Raw genomic sequence first — 17,330 nt, forward strand, 5'->3', positions numbered from 1 at the left:
ATTGTGTAGGTATATTAAAGCTGATCGCACATTTGTGAGCACTGTACGCGCCAAACGCACCGCATAGTTCACGAAATGCGGCGCGTACGGTGCGGACGAATTTCACTTCATTTCATACAACGATAATATTATGTCGGCATTGTGTCGAGTCGAGTCGCATTATGCTCTGCAGTCGAAAAACAGGGATTGTTGCTCCCCTGAAAAAGTAGTAGTATTCTAACCTGCAACTGCGTCAGGAGCGTATTCAACTCCGTCGCTATATCCTCGGCGCGGAGGGCGGCGCGGCGCTTGCTGTCCAACTCCGCCATGACGCGCGCCCACTCCGCCCGAAGACGCGCCTGCGTCTGCTGCAGGCGCGTAGCTAACGCGGGGCAGTCGCGGTGCTTGTCGTAGACTAGAGAGTCGCCTCTAGAGATGAGAGCCGCGGCATCGGGAGCTACGCTGCCTAGTTGATTCTTGAGGATCTGAAATATGTAAAAATATAAAGCTTAGTAATAGATGTAGTGTTTATCGCGAAAGAATCTAACATTTTGCGGTCGTAAGAGGTTCTTTCCCGGAATTTAAAGAATCAATGCGTCACCTTGTGAAATTGCGTAGAAATCATTCAGCGGTTTATACGTGAAAATCCGAAAGAACGATGTAATCTTCAAAAATTAATATAGTCAATAGTCATCTAGTATCGGTAATATAAATTGCATACCTCTAAACGTTTGGCTGGGTCACGCTCGCTGGGAACAGCCGCAACCGTTAACAGTACCTGAAAATTAAAAGTAATATTTTTAGTAACTTTCGGGCCCGGTCGACGTTGTCCCGTCCCGTCATATCAAGTCCAAATTGTCGAAAGCAGTGAAGTTACGTCATTTTAAATAATTATTCTACAAGGCAAGTAATATTAAATTTTCTAATTTTCTACGTAATTTTATTAAAACAGTTAATACAATCGGGCGTTACTTTGCGGAAATCCGTAGCTTAAAATATTGCTAAAATAATTATATTATACACTTACCACATGCAATCGCCGCGCCATCTTCTCCGCTTCGCGCACAAACTCGAGCACCGCATCGTCCGCCCCGTGCGGAAAGCGCGCGCGGACCGCCGCCGCTGCCGCCTCCGCTTCCGCGTCCGCTTCTACGGTGCTCTCGGCCGAACATACCTGTAGCAGAAGTACGATGTAAAAATATTTATTGTTTATAGAATGGCGTAGTAGTAGTCCGTAACCATCATTCTAAAAATATTACATTACATAGTCCGCTGTCTTTATCTATACATCTATACTTACATACAAATAAAATTGGAGTGTCTGTAATATTGAAAGAACCGTTTTTTACTACATGCATATGAATCTATATACGCTACAAACACCAAAACAACATTTTTTACAATTTTTATCTGTATGTCTGTCTGTCTGTCTGTTTGTTCCAGCTAATCTCTGAAACGGCTGGAGATATTTTGCCGGGTCTTTTTTTGGTAGATAGCTGATGTAGTAAGGTGTAACTTAGACTACTTTTTAACCGACTTCCAAAAAGGAGGAGGTTATATTTTACTTTTTTCATATTTGTTAGCGGACTATCCATGTTTGTTATTATACTAAGTTGACGCGGACGAAGTCGCGGGCAACAGCTAGTCTGTCATATTATTAACACTTTTGAAATACGCCAGACAAAGGCAAAAGTTATATTTTATTTATAAAAGTAATTAAAAAGAACAAATATACAAATCTCATAATATTTTTAAATGTCGGTTGAATGTGTGTTTTTAGTTTCTTTACCTTCAAGATAAATGGATAAATTGTTATAAACTTTTAACATTTTTATGTACGGTGGATAATAATATAATAAAGTTTTAAAACAAATAAGTACACTTACCTCGGCATACTCATCCGTGCGTTGATACTTCTCGTATGCCTTCTTGCTTATAGGTATATGGGACTTGTGCAGGATCGGACTTGGTGACTGCTTCCTGGTCTCATCATCCTGTATCTTGGGCGACATGGCCACCACCTGCACTTGTTTCCTGTCCTCCTTGATAGGAGTCGAGGTGGACAGGGGTTCCTTTTCGTCGAAATCCGACGCTGAGAGGCGTGCCTAGAAAATGGTGCTGATGTTTTGTTTGCGTGCTGTACGTTATTTGCGTGTCTCTTTCACTTATGATACTATCTTATTTTTCCAGATACACACAGTATCTAAAATATCTTAGTGTGTAAGTAAAAGAGACAAAAAATTAATAGGACGAGCTAGAGCCCGGTCACAGAACATGAACATAATTGGTCATTGATCTATGTATGTATCTCTTTAATTTAGACAAGATTATTTTGGCTATCTCCGTCCAACACGTACGTTATAGGGCAATAGAAATATTATATATAAAAGAGAGAAGTGATAGGTCAATGGACGAATCACGAAATACTTTCTGCTCTGTGACCGTTACAGCTCTGGTACAGTTATCACAAAATTAATAATAACAAAGATACATAAGCCAGAATCGTTTTGGGTTCGAGTTTGTCGTAGAATCATGATGGTACCGCTCGTTATTCGTATTTATGAATTATGACGGTATGATGGAAGACAAATTTTTACAAATTTGTCTTCCATCATACCATGACAAACAATTAACAACATCTGAGATGTTAATTATTCGTCAAAAATTTGGCGAAGCTAATCCTAATATTCTAATAATCCTGACAACAAAGTTTTTTTCCCCAATAAATAGTTTAAGACCCCTATCAAGAATTCATAACTAAATAATTATTGTACCTGAGGTGCATCCTCTACTTCAGAATAAATAACCTCTTCTTCTGCTTTGTTGGCGGATTTTCTTCTCAATCTCTCCAATGTGGATCCAGATATGCTGACTCCACTCTTCTTCATCGGCTTATCATCTCTTAACTCCACTGTATCACTAGAAAGAGTTTCAGTAGCAGAGGGCTCCGGTAACGCCGCCTGGTCTTTGGGTACCTCGTCTAGTATCAAATACTCATTTACTTCATCCCTCATAAGATTCTTCTGAGCCTCAATCTGTTGCACAGCTAAATCATAAAGTAGAGGATTATCTGTGGCACCAGCGAATGGCGTAGGCGGCGGTGTCTTCATTGAAACATCTTCAGAATCGGGAATAATATCTGGGATTTCTGACACTGTTACTACCTTACTTTTATCTCTCCCAGCGTCTTTGCGTTTTAGTATACCCAAAGTCGGTTTCATGCGTTTCTCTACAGTCGTCACTTCAACGACAAAAGTTTGTGGTTCCGTTCCCAAGTCTCCAGATTTACTTTCTTCATCTGAATCACATAGGGATTCCCCTTCGGTGTCATCTATAATTTCTACCGTTTCCACGTTCTGAGGTATAAATTCTACGACTGTTTCCACAGTGTCCGTTGTTATTTCCATCGGTTCTACCGGACTGACAGTAGATTTGACAATCTCGTGTTCTGTAATCGCTACAACGTGACACGGGTCTGATTCTCTCCTCTTAGTTTTGTCTTCCTTCTCAGGTATGGGAGCACATTCGATTTTGTTTTTAGATATCTGCGTGAATAGATCGCTATCTTTTAGTAGATTGAACGTACTGCTATCTTTTCTGGGAGTATCGGGAGTGGTTGGCACGGATGTCAGCGATACTGAGCCTTCCATTGAATCGATGGACATCGTACTGGTCATGCTATCGCTCATAGGACTGGTGTCCTTCCTCTGTCGTCGTTCCAGCGACGACCCCCTACTCCTAATCCCCCCCTCTTTAATTTCCTTCTTTATGGGAGCCGGACTGTGCAAGGCTAGAGGTATCTTGGACCTCTTGAACTCAGGTCTCTCCGTGTCCGGAGAGTTGACGGGACTCTCCAGGCGTCTTTTGATCGTGTCCGTAACATTTTCGTACTCAACGCTATCTCTTTCGGTCCGTTCCGACGCCTGCAACCACAGACAGTCTTAGTTCGTGTATGTTAGTTCCCAATGTATGATCCCAAAGCGTCGGTGAATGAAAGCATGAAACCAGTGAGTCCAAGCCGTGTCGATGAGTGATTTTGTTTGCGTGATCTCCACCCCACACCATATTTACACAGTTATTTACAAACACTTAACACACCGTTAGATTACACCTGTTCTGTTCGTCCGGAAAGCGAATGTGCGTTTATAAACAGTGTCCGTAGCAAAACGTTTGGAATTCACAACGAAATTAACAAAGCTGAATACAATAAAGTCACTTACCGTTATCTTCTCCAGGATCCTCTCCCACTGCTTCGTGAGGGCTTTGTTGTCCATCGTCTCCACTTCGTTCCCTTTCGATTTTACTTCTGTCTTCAGCAGCTTCAGTTTAGCTGCCGACATTGTGTCGTGATTGTCCAACTCCTTGTCGATATCGTTTAAGTACCTTTGCAGTGCTTCTGCCTCCGTCTCCTTTTTTTCTTCTTTCTTACCTAGCCCATGCCTCTTGAGACTATCCCATTTAGTATTTATATCGTCCACTTGCTCTTTAAGGTTTTCTAAGTACACGGGATCACAGTTCTTAGCGAATTCCACGTAGCTGGCGTTCAGTTTGTCTTTGATAGCTTCCATTCGGGACATTTCTATTTCCAGGGTCTGTTTTCCGACGTTCCCTAAACCTTGGAGCCACATGGTCAAACTCTGGACGTCGTTTTGGATCTCTCTCGCTGTCAGTAGCGCCGTTTCTAATTTGGTCTTGGATTCTGTGACGTGAGCGCCCAGTCTGTTGTACAGTTCTTTAAGTTCATCGATCTTCTTGGAGAAGTCTTGAGGATCTGGAATGGACTTCTCTTCGACCATCTTGCGTCCGGTTTTGATGATAGACTCCACTTCGCCCTTGATCTCGCTCAACGTGCGGTAGAATCTCTGAAAATGGAAAAGTTATTAAATATACACATGCATTTCAATCTTGAAAACGCTGCATTCTTAGCCCATATACGTAGTAGTATGTAGTAGACAAAAAGTATGTCTCAAATAAAATAAAATAAAAGTTGTTTTATTTCTGAGTAAATTTGAATCAATTTTTTTCAGAATGTCTACCTGATGCCTACCACAAAGATGGAAAGATCTATGAGTAACCTTGAAAAATGCCATAATTAAAGTTTATTCAAAAATTCTTCCGAGAAAACTATTTTTCTTTAGTTATTTATTACTCAATACACATATCCTATAACACTTTTACAATACTTCCTAACCAATACCAAAAAAATATACTAAAACAGATATTTAGGGCTCGTTTTACAGGTGAATAGGCAACTCTTACATGGCACTTGTAAATGGTCATGGTGAAGGAGAACGCGAAATAGACCGAGTCCCAGCTCATGTCGCGACTGATTGTGGTCAGAACTGATTAAAACAACGAGCTACGAATACGTATTACATTATTTTACAGATGCATTTTTAAGTACAACGGTCGCATTGAAAGATACTTAACGTACTGTTTACTATAATTTTATGTAAGTACATTTCGACTCTATCAAACTCTTCATTACATTAAAGATACTCAGATTAAGACGTCATAATATATTTATAAATACTAATATTTATCCTTTACTATCATAAATGTAATGTTGACTATATGAAGTCTCTTTTCTTTTGTTATGCGGGATCCGTAAATTTTTCCGACAAAAACAATCTTAACTATGTTCTTTCCCGTGTCTCAATTTCTCAAAGTATTTTCAAAACAAATCCCATCTAAATCTATTCAGCTATTTAAGCATAAGGTTACAGACGGACACACTTTTGTATCTATACAGGATGTAACAAAAATAAGTGATAATACTTTAGGGTGTGTACGTGTTCCTTGTATAGAGTTCACTGTGAAAGTAGCAGCGCTGAAAGACCAACATTTTTTTTTTCACTTTTGTATGGGGAAACTCGTGACTCTCGGACCCTTGCCCATACAAAAGTGAAAAAAAATTTTCGTCTTTCAGAGCTGCTACTTTCACAGTGAACTCTCTACAAGGAACACGCACACACCCTAAAGTATTATCACTTATTTTTGTTACACACTGTATATATAAAACTTAAAGGTGACCGACTGACTGACATAGTGATCTATCAACGCACAGCCCAAACCACTGGACGGATCGGGCTGAAATTTGGCATGCAGATAGATGTTATGACGTAGGCATCCGCTAAGAAAGGATTTTGATAAATTACAACACCAGTGGGTTCAAATAGGGGATATAAGTTTGTATACAGGGTGTAACAAAAACAAGTGATAATACTTTAGGGTGTGTACGTGTTCCTTGTAGAGAGTTCACTGTGAAAGTAGCAGCGCTGAAAGACCAACATTTTTTTTTCACTTTTGTAAGGGGAAACTCGTGACGCTCGGGCCCTTGCCCATACAAAAGTGAAAAAAAAATCGTCTTTCAGAGCAGCTACTTTCACAGTGAACTCTCTACAAGGAACATGTACACACCCTAAAGTATTATCACTAGTTTTTGTTACACACTGTATAATAATACTTAACGCGAGCGAAGCCGCGGGCAAAAGCTCGTTAATAATTAGTAAAGATTTATTACGTTTATTTATTTTTTAAAAGAAACAAACTTATTGTATGGCGCCTAAATTTCCAACACCATATTTTTAAATCGGACCAGTAGTTCCTGAGATTAGCGCTTTCAAATAAGCCCTTTCATATAATTTCCCCCGTTTTTTCAACATTTTCCACTATTTCTTTGCTCCTATTAGTCTTAGCGTTTTAACGTTGTTAGTGGCGGCCGAAAAGGAGGATCTTCCGACCGAGCGAGAGCGAATGGGTACCGCCACAGCGTGATAAATTTCTATTAATCTTAGCGTGATAAAATATAGCCTATAGCCTTCCTCGATAAATGGGCTATCTAACACTGAAAGAATTTTTCAAATCGGACCAGTAGTTCCTGAGATTAGCGCGTTCAAACAAACAAACAAACAAACTCTGCAGAATTATAATATTAGTATAGATATATAAAACTCAAAGGTGACTGACTGACATGGTGATCTATCAACGCACAGCCCAAACCATTGGACGGATCGGGATGAAATTTTGCATGCAGGTAGATGTTATGACGTAGGCATCCGCTAAGAAAGGATTTTGACAAATTCCAACCCCAAGGGGTTAAAATAGGGGATGAAAATTTGTATATTAATACTTGTTAACGCGAGCGAAGCCACGGGCAAAAGCTCGATAAAAATAATATTAGTAAAGATTGATTAAAGAAACAAACTTATTGTATGACGCCTAAATATAGCTCTCTCGGTCGGAAGATCTTCCTTTTCTGCCGCCACTAACAACGTTAAAAGCTGAATTGCCGCATCCAAGTTTCATAGCTCCCGCCGTCGGAATCCTTTCAACTACACAATGGTTTATTGAACCACACATCACGCTCATTCACAAACATACAATTATAGTCACTATATTATATTAGTTTCTATGAGATTGGCCCTTATTTCCATGTCATAGGAGTCCTTGTAAAGGTAAAATAATTCTGGACGGTATGTACGAGTATAAATTTATTGTGACAAGTTTTTTGGGTTACGGCTATACAGGAAACATAATCAACATGTGTCGGATGACCGCTAATGTAGATGTTTGATTTCACGTAACATTACAGTTTTTCAGCGAACCTAATCGAGACAATCAGTGACATGGCGATACAAAATGCAAAAGACACTGTTGGCGGTCCCCCGACACACCGTGACAACAATTATGGACTAAAATATCACTTTACACTTAGGAATTATTTAAACTTAAAGTCATACTAAATATATTATTTCATTACTTTTTAAAGTTGTTTGGCGGAGGTTTTTTTAAATTTCTTAATTTAATTATTATTTTTTTTGCTCTTTATATAATGGCACCTATAAATTTTTGTTGTCTTAACGCCCAGAGGTTGACTCGTAGAAATGCCATTAAAGGCATTGAGTTCACCTTTGTAGGTACCTTAAGTGCATTAATCTATAAATAAATTAATTAAAGATTTATTTAGTTAGAAAAAGCCGGCAACTCGTCTGATGTTGCTTTCCATCAGGGGATCTCTTTCCCCTGATTTAACAAAAAAATATACGACGGGACAACGCCCGTCGGGTCCGCTAGATTATTATACTACTGACTCCACCTCCTCCAGCCCGCTCTGTTATATAGCACTACTGACCAGGCAGCGGCGCAGCTGCGGGCGCACTTGGTCGGGGTGGGCGGCGTGCAGCGCCAGCGCGCCCGCGTCCGCCGCCAGCGCGTGCAGGGACGCCCGCGCGCGCGCCAACCGCCCGCACCACGCCGCGCCCGCCGCGCCAGCTTCCCCGCGTAGAGACTCCACCTCTTCTAGTTTACTCTGTGATAATTCACAATTATTCGTAATTCGTAAATTGTAAATCATAATTAGCAATTCATAACTCATATTAACCCATAGGTAACTCGTAACTTATAATTCATGATTCATGTTGAGCTCTTCATGAACTGTCTAACTAGCTTGAAAGTCAAGTTTTTCAGAATACGCTTTCGAGTTATTTAGAAGAACAAATAATTTTAATTGGCTATTCATCACAAACCTGCGCCAGTTTGAGTCTATCCGCCAGTCTCGCCGCAGCGGGCGCGCGGCCGGCGGCGCGGTGCGCCTCAACCTGCGTCGCGACGCGCGCGAGCCCCGCCCGAGCTGCCTCCACCTCGCTCCACACCTGATCACGTAACATTATCAGTTTTATCTGTTCAGTCGCTTGTCTATGTGGGAGAGCCGCAGGTTTTAGAAATAAGAGACATGTTTTGTGAACGTGGCACGCGTCGCAAAAACGTTTTTAATAATGTTTTATGTTTAAAAGTGTCAGTTGCATTAAAAATTGCTACACGGCAAAGTCTTTGTAACCAATTAGAGGCCCACGGGATTCTTTATACGTTTGAGGAATTTCGAAACTAGGAACGCAACTCCACACCACAGAGGAAAATAAATTGAATGTTCTGTGTTGTGTCTCTTGATGGCGGCTATAGCCTACAATTAATCATTTCTTTTTTGCGTTTCATAAAAAACTTACCTGATCAGCGGGTTCCGGGTGCTCCAGCAACTCGTCCAGGCGACGCAGCAGAGCGTCTAATGCCAGCTCGCCTGCCGCTGCCTCCTGCGCAGCAGCCTCCAGCGCCTTGCAGCGTTCCGCCGCCTGTACATAATAAGACAACATTACTAACAAACAAATAATAATTCAGTATTAACAATATCTACTTGCTAAAGATCCAATTGTCAAGTAGATGACATTTTAACCAAGCTCACTGCGTATTCAGAATCCTTATTTATCATCCAGTACCGTACCGTAAGTATATGTATAAGTCACATCATGGATGTAAATGAGTATTATGTTATATCTTTCATTCTATGTTTATTAAATAGCACATTTTGAATGACCCAATCACGTGAAAATGGGCTTAAAGGAAGTGTAAGTCGTCAGATGTCTTCGCTGTCCCTTTCCTCCTGGGTCATAATCCAACTTTTAGCCATTGTTGACCACGTGGCCACGTGATCGCTCACCTGCGCCTGCAGCGTCTGCCAGCGCTCGTGCAGCGCCTGCAGCTCGTGGCGGATACTGTCCCGCATGATGTCGGCGTCCGCGAGCTGCCGCCCGACACCCTCGATGCGCTCTAGCTGCGAGTCGCTGCGCTGCGCCAGGTAGTTCTCCAGCTCCTAAGAAGACAATGTATGTTTTATTTGTAAGGTGCTATCTAATATAAAATTTCTATGAATAATAATAATTAAAGAGTGGACGTCTCACAGACCACAGTTTTTAGGAAATTTCTTTGGTGACTACCTAACCTGACCTGTACTAAACTCCACTAGACATATTTTTTTTTTTGTATTAAAGTGTCAGTCGTGGTATTACTAGACACAAGTAGTGTTTGTCACCAATCAGAGACTCACGAGATAAGCGTGCGTGTATCTATAGCGTCGTTCATATTCAGCCCTATTGGGCAGGGAAGTGGGCAGCGCGAGAGGGTAAATAGTCACTCGCTCTGCCACTCGTCATGCCGCTACCGCTGCCCGACGCGGCGAGTACGCTACAGGGCTGAGTGTAAACGCTCACTCGCGTCGTTACTGCCGCGTAAGTATTCAGGGCGATATCGCCGGCAGCACGATGAGCAGCGACAGCGGCTAAATGTAGTTCCAATTGAGCGACATCGAGTCACGTACAAACAGCGCTTCATAACATTCTTCTAACTTTGTGTTCTGTGCTAAAATTTCTCCTGAACGTGACAGTAACTCACGTAGAGCTCGTCCGCGATCTCCTCGGCGTCTGCGGGCGCGGCGGGTCGCAGGCGGCGCTGCAGCCCGTCAAGCCACGCCCCCCGCAGCGCCAGCCATGACCGCAGCTCGCCGGACTCGTGCCACGCCTCCGTCAGCACCCTGCACGATCAAAGAAACTTTTAATTTTTAACTTATTCCATAAATTATCATAATTCTTGTTGACAAATGTATTATACGTCTTGAAATTATTTGCTGGATTTAAGAAAGTCATTGACCAATGTGTTTTCTAAACTTAACTTTTATACAGACTTTGGTGCCAAGAGTCTGGTTGTTCTTATTGCCCCATAAAAATAAGGTTTATAGGACAACAAAAATTGTTAATGAACGGGATATTATATAACGTTAACATGTAACGCAAATGGACTATAATGTGGCGTCACTCACTTGTATCGCTCGTAGACGCAGTGCGTGCGGCGCGTCCACAGCGCGCTGAGCTGCGTCAGTCGCCGCGCCAGTGCCGCGCGCTCGCCCGCTTCTAGCAGCTCATTACCTGGACACATCATCATATTAATCATCACATTCAAAATCAACGTTATTGTCGTAAAATTAGCAAGAAAATGAGCTTACGTTATTTAACTTCATATTATATTCTGTTTAATAATAATAAACCAAAATATATACAAGGAATATACCAAATATAAGTACAAGGGGAACAATTATTGACGAAATGATGTGTATAGTCTCGGTCGGAACCAAAAAACTTTTTGAACTCTATTGCCAAATTATAGGAAAAAGACGTGTCAGATATATATTATGAGTATAAAGTTAATATACCTAGCGGAAAAGAGCAACAAAGGCCTGAGCAAGAGAGATGTCACTATCAGTAACACTGCGTGGTACAAAGAGACGTGTGATACACGACAGCAGCACTCTTTTTTTGACGTCCAGTCGGCACGTGCCGCACGTTGACAATTTAATCTCATAGAATTCATGTTCAATCATGCTTGTGTGTGTATACGTACACATATTTTTCACACAGAGACTGAGACAGCTCGAGATTGTTGCTCTATTCCACTAGGTATATTAACTTTATGATTATAAGCCACTATACATAATTTCAAACGTCAAATCTTACCCTCCTCACTAAGATCTCTGAACTCAACCGTCTTCTCCTCGCACTTGTCTTTCAGCGTCTGGAACCTCGTCTTCATCTGGTACAGCTGACCGGAATCCGTGATGGTGCACTCCTCATCCTTGGGTATTTCCTCTTGCAGCTGGTCCAGCCACTTCTCCATGTCCTCTATACGGCCGAAGACATTCTCCGTTCGTTCTAGACCTCGACGGAGCGCCTCGTTATGTTCTAGAAGACTCTTGGTGATGGTTTCGAATTGATTTTTCAGGTCTTTGGTGCTTTCTGTGATCGATTTGGCGAGAGATTCCTCGCAGTCTTCGAGTATTTGGTCTTTGGTCGCTTCGATATCGTCAAGCTTCGATTGGTATGTCGGTTTCTCTTCTAGGAATTTCTGAAAAAAGAATCTTGAATTAAACTGAATATAGTATATTTAATAATAATAATAATAACTTTTTCTTGAAATCTACCCTTTCTTATGTAAATAATACAAAAGCTGCATAGTCTGTATTTGTTTTCTGACAATAAAACGCTTGACACAAAAACAACACTTAATATTTTACAATATAACCTCTACTACACTTCATGGTCGCTATTTTCCTCCTCAGGGACCATTTGTAGAGGTATATGTCACACAAAATCCTTTAAGTAACATTTGACATAATCCCCACCTCCCCCTACCTGCTGTTATGCGGTAAACAGATGGATCCTTGACACTCAAAAACTCACGTTACTGTCGCCCAGTAGCCGTGTGAGGTCGTCGACGTCACCGAGCGGCACGGCGCCCACTGCACTGTTGACACGCTCCAGCCACGCCCGCACCTCCGTACACTCCGCCTCCAGCTGGGACAGCAGCTCGATACCTGATACAGATTTTATAATAAGAAATATGTTATGGGGGCGTGGCATACGTCGCCAAATCGTACGCAAATGCGTATAAAAGCATCAGTCACACGCAAAGTTACGGCTAAGTAGTTTACCAATCAAAGGCTCACGAGATTCATGCGTCCGTGAATTTAAATTTTAATATTGTGAACGTGGTGAATTATAGTTTCAGTAGCTGGCAACATCAGCTCACGTGCAAACGGCATTTACGCGCCGCGCGGGTCCAGCAAGTATATAATAGGATAAAGAAACACTACATACCTTTCTGCAACTTATTAATTTTCCCCTCCAAAATAGTCTTCGAGTCTGAGAACTTGACGACCAGATTCTCCAGGCTGCTTCGCAAATCCTGGACGCTGCCTTTCTCGTATTTCTCCCTCTTCTCCTTCACTACCGTGTCATAGGAGGACTGCATATCATCAAACTTGAGTCTCAGCCGCTTCAACTCCTCCAATCTCCTCTCCATGTCAACTTTCGAGGAGACTATGGCATGTTCCGACATGATTTGAGCCTCCATCTCCTGTATTTTGCTCTGCACATTCTTATATTCGTCTGTCTGGACTACAACCGGCTTTTTGTTTAATGCCAATTTAATTTCGACTTCTCGTTTACCTAGATGAGTGATCAGCTCCTCAAAAGCTTCGTTAATTCGTTTAGAGTCCGCCTCTATTTCGTCTTTGTGCGATTTCGATATCGATTTCGTGAGTAATATAATCGATTGTGCGTTTAGTTCCTTCAGTCGTACCTCCAGTTGCTTCATCATTCTTATTCTGTTCCGTAGGTGGATGAGTTGGTTGTTGGACGGTGGGTCGGTGAGCATTCTATCCTTCCAAGAATTTATATCTTCTAGCTCATTCTGGAACGCTTCTAGGCCCTTATAGTAGTTCTCCTTGTCCTCTAGAAGGTTCAGCGTGTTTCGGAGCTCGAGGAGGGACTTCTGTATCCCGTCCCATCGTATTTTTACTTCTTCGATGCTCTTCGCATGTAATTTTGCCTCTTCTGAAAACGAGAGGAAACGTATAAGAAACCCCCACCGTATGCGATTTATCCATACATGGTTTTCGGCGTAACTTTTATTTATTTGAAAAATATAAACTACATAAACTGTAAACACTATTAATTACATGTTTTCACAGTAATAGCGTTCTATTATACCTCTGAGCGCGGGATCCGCCGCCAGTCGCCGCTGTATTTCAGTCACGTGGGCGAGATCAGCGTTCTTGTCCTCGCTCTCCCGCTGCACGCGACGCAGCAACGCCTGAGCCGCGTCGCGTCGCGCGCCGTCACAACGCTGCAGCGAGCGCCCGCACTGAAACGCAGATATTTTTAGCACACACACTCACAGATTGAAACATCATCATACATAATCATATAATTATATTATATTCATTCATCATACATAAATAATAATTACTACTCCGGCACAGGTTTCGATGGCCGGTTTCTTTGCAACCAGGAATTAAACCGGCCCAGTTACGCAGGAGTAATTTTATCGTGTCCAAGCGTGTGCGCAGTACACAAGAGCACTCTCTCTACATAAACGTAAATTCCATATATAGTATCAGAGAATTTGATTCATAGTTAGCGGACCTACGTTATTTGGTTGGGTTAGACGTTGTCTATCGGCTGGGCTTGACATAACCAGACATAACCCGACTAAAAAACGTAAATCCTGTTATTATCTCTCATCTCACCTCATCGAGCTCCTTCTCAGTCTTCTCAGCCCAGTCTTCGAACACCTTATACCCCGCTTGGAAGTCTGCTGCGGTCTCCGACAGACGGGGCTTCTTGGCGCGGTCGTTGCGGTCGGCGTCGCTGCGGTCGACGTCGACGGTCATCGTGGTGGTGATGGTAGCACCGGCAGTGGGGGAACTCTCCTCTTCGGTGGTATTGATGTCGAATTCGAAACCCAGCTCTTTAATCTGAAAATTGTGTTTATCGATACGTCAGAGTAAGAAACAGTAGCCTAAGAGCGATGCCACGTCATATTAATAATATGTCCGTTGGATGCCGCAGTAGCTACGGTCCATTTTACATTTTTACACAACTATGTCAAAACAAAAAGGACGATTACGATTTTGACTTCTATGTCAAAATGTAGCTTTAGAATTTAGATGTTCATTTGGTCCCTAATAACTGGTAAACTAGTTATCGTAATTAATTGAGATATCGTTGGCATCTAGATCATCCACTGGTTATAGGCTACACGACGTCAGCGGACATACAGTATCGTAACCGGACAGACTTTCAGAGAATATTTGAAAAAAATATTCTGAATAAAAAAAATTGAGTTTGAGTTGTTCAATTTTTTTAAACTGTCGTATAGGTATCAAAAGTTATGGAATCCCTGGACTATATAGCTTAGGCAGCATCACTCACCCTGTCCCCCTGCACGTCCAGCATAAGCTGCAGCGCGTCGAGCGTGTCGTGCAGGCCCTCCGCGTCGTCCGCCACGCGCCCCGCCTCCGCCCCGCCCACCGCCGACACCTGCACGCATTATTGAAGTGAAAAAAAGTCTTCAATATAACTTGTATGATGTAGGTTACACCCTCAGTTTCTCATCAGTTCAGTCCGTCAATCTGGTAAGATTAACGCGAAACTGAACATCATATAAAACAAGGATATATCATTTACAACACTGTTACAACGAGATATCAATAGGCGCGTCCACACAGAGCGAGCAGCCTCGCGAGGCATTCGCCGCGCGAAGCAGCTCGGTTAGTGTAGACGTGCCTCGCCCGAGGCAAGTGCGCGCGCTACCGCGGGCGAGCGGTAAAGCGCCCGAGCCACCGAGTGTCGGCCTTTTGATTTGTTCAGTCGTTTGCAGGCAGCATCACAATGATTCCGAGGCTGCCACGCTCGTTCGTGAGGCACGTCCATACAGAAGGAGTAGCCTTGCGAGGCGTGTGCCGCGCGAGGAAAGTGCCTGGACCCGCCTAATGATAATCTATAAGATCAATAAATTAATTTCTCCGTCCCACGACCGGTAAACTAGACAAGGACATACCTGTGGTATCAACTCGGTGAGTTCTCGTCGCAGCACACGCAGCGAGTGCGCGGCGCGCTGCAGGCCGGATATCCGCTCCAGCACCTCGCCGATCTCGCTCGCCGGGTACGCCTCCATCTGTTGAGTTTTACATTTTATCAGGGCCCAGCTGATTCACAATATGTAAATCAACTCGGGTTATGAAACTTCATCTCGCGACATCCAATAAACGCTCGCCGTGCTAGGTATTGTACCAATGACCGCACGGTTAGTTTCCAAATCCTGGTAAACTTACAGCTTGCCAAAAATCATTTGTTTTTTTTTTTTTTGCTTTTGAAGTACAGACAATCCAAAAAGATAACAACGTGGCAATTAAAACCCACATCATAGGCGAAATTATGTCTTCTAGCTTGTGATACTTTTACCTTATTTTGATGACATACTTCAAGACCAAACATGAAACAATTCAAGCACATACCTGTTTAAGATGCGGTTCTAACGCATGCGCACGCGACTGTAGCTCACGTAGCTTCGTGTCTAGCGGCAGCAGCGCACGTAACCGCCGCAGCCGTGCGAGCGTCCACGCGGCCGCGTGCGACCACCGCTCGCCGAGCGCACGTAGACGGTCCTCTAGCTCCACCTCGTCGCCTGATTCATCCACCTGAAAATTATTGATATTATTATTGTAACAAAGTTGCGAAAGGGGGCTAGACGGAAAGCTCTCTCCTTCATAAGCGACATGTGGTCCTGCGTCGCCGTCAGCCATTCGTAGATTGACGTCACAACTACCATCCCCCCCCCCTGCTGTGACATCACTACGCACCACTAGCACGGCGTCAGACAGTGCGTCCACGAGCGGCTGCTGTCGCCGCAGCTCGGCGTGCAACTGCTCCGCCGCCGCCAGCGCCGCCGCCGGCTCGCCCGCCTCCTCCATACGCGACATGCGGTCCTCCGTCGACGTCAGCCATTCGCTGAAAGAGACAGAACATTCAATTAGTGCTCTCATCACACTTATGGTTATTTTACTAAGTGCGAAATTTCAACTCAGGTAAATACCAGTTGTCCACTCAGTGTATTTTTGCATCTGAGACGATCGGACAATAAGTGTCGATTGTAGTTTCGATCGCAGGCAATCTCACTCGCGTGCGAACTGTCTCACGCGCAAACGAGACGGCCTGCGAACGAAATAACGATGATCGAGCTCCAGGTACCCTTTTGGCGTATTGACGTATATGAGAATACTCTTTCGCTGTAAATGTAGACTAATATTAATATCCTGCTCCCCTATCATTAACTTTGTCAAAACCTGAGCTAATCCGTGCAGGTATGTAAACAGTTGTAAAGTGAGTGGTTCTGTTTCGGTATCATGTGCACTTTTACTTCTGAATGGTTTTAACCTGTAATATTTGTCTCTGAACTGGATTAAGAAATGTCAAACACGAACGTCAAATTTGACTAACGGAATTGTTTTTTTTTTTAGGAATTGAAATGGCTTAGCCATAACGACTAACGGAAAAATTGTAAATCAAGATGAAAATATAGTTTAAAAAAAGATTGATACTTTTTATTATAAAATATACTATTTTCTAATATATAACGTGGTCAATGTAGGAATAGTTACTTTTGCACCGATTTATTGTATTTAAAGGTAATTATTATAAATGTGTAAATGGTTTTATTTATATTTTTTGGTATTTTATAAGCCCTTTATGAAAACACTGAGAAAATAACACCCCTTCATGTTTATATTATCACAAGCATGGCGATCTAGAGGAGAAAGAATTCTCTGACATTGGCAACTAACTGAGTCGGCAATTAAAAAAGAGAAGAAGAAGGAGACAAAAAAAAAGATAATTAGATATTGTTATTAAGTATATAGAGATTATGTTAAGAAATTGATAAGTTTATTATATCCTATACCTATTTGATACCTACGCTAAATAATCTACCATGAAAAAGTCTTAGAAATGCATCAAACTTGTGGATTACAATTACATGCATTACAACAGAGTTGATGTCATGAGTTGAACATAGTTTGTTGAACTTGAACTCATTCTTGAACACCTACGTTTTTTTGAGCTTTCAAATAGGTATTATTGTAACATAAACAGGCAATTTATAAGTTTAATAATCCCCTTTTCGTGCCT

General features: G+C 42.4%; 1 protein-coding gene across 1 annotated transcript in view; it reads right to left on the reverse strand.

The window, feature by feature from the left end:
- Positions 1 to 17,330, reverse strand: part of LOC121736245 (dystrophin, isoforms A/C/F/G/H) — a 523,358-nt gene that overhangs the window by 475,516 nt on the left and 30,512 nt on the right. The window contains exons 11-31 of the mRNA XM_042127329.1: positions 16,007 to 16,154; positions 15,662 to 15,844; positions 15,205 to 15,321; positions 14,577 to 14,684; positions 13,892 to 14,119; positions 13,353 to 13,506; positions 12,459 to 13,196; positions 12,042 to 12,175; positions 11,319 to 11,706; positions 10,628 to 10,733; positions 10,204 to 10,342; positions 9,473 to 9,625; positions 8,985 to 9,107; positions 8,508 to 8,633; positions 8,114 to 8,290; positions 4,200 to 4,841; positions 2,754 to 3,902; positions 1,866 to 2,084; positions 1,007 to 1,153; positions 701 to 757; positions 222 to 464 (exon numbers count right to left, since the gene is read on the reverse strand). Of these exons, the coding sequence (XP_041983263.1) occupies positions 222 to 464; positions 701 to 757; positions 1,007 to 1,153; positions 1,866 to 2,084; positions 2,754 to 3,902; positions 4,200 to 4,841; positions 8,114 to 8,290; positions 8,508 to 8,633; positions 8,985 to 9,107; positions 9,473 to 9,625; positions 10,204 to 10,342; positions 10,628 to 10,733; positions 11,319 to 11,706; positions 12,042 to 12,175; positions 12,459 to 13,196; positions 13,353 to 13,506; positions 13,892 to 14,119; positions 14,577 to 14,684; positions 15,205 to 15,321; positions 15,662 to 15,844; positions 16,007 to 16,154 (5,479 nt within the window). The remainder of the gene's footprint in view (positions 1 to 221; positions 465 to 700; positions 758 to 1,006; positions 1,154 to 1,865; positions 2,085 to 2,753; positions 3,903 to 4,199; positions 4,842 to 8,113; positions 8,291 to 8,507; positions 8,634 to 8,984; positions 9,108 to 9,472; positions 9,626 to 10,203; positions 10,343 to 10,627; positions 10,734 to 11,318; positions 11,707 to 12,041; positions 12,176 to 12,458; positions 13,197 to 13,352; positions 13,507 to 13,891; positions 14,120 to 14,576; positions 14,685 to 15,204; positions 15,322 to 15,661; positions 15,845 to 16,006; positions 16,155 to 17,330) is intronic.

This window comes from Aricia agestis, chromosome 18 (genome assembly GCF_905147365.1).
Source record: "Aricia agestis chromosome 18, ilAriAges1.1, whole genome shotgun sequence".
In the NCBI taxonomy this organism is placed as follows: Eukaryota; Metazoa; Arthropoda; class Insecta; order Lepidoptera; family Lycaenidae; genus Aricia; species Aricia agestis.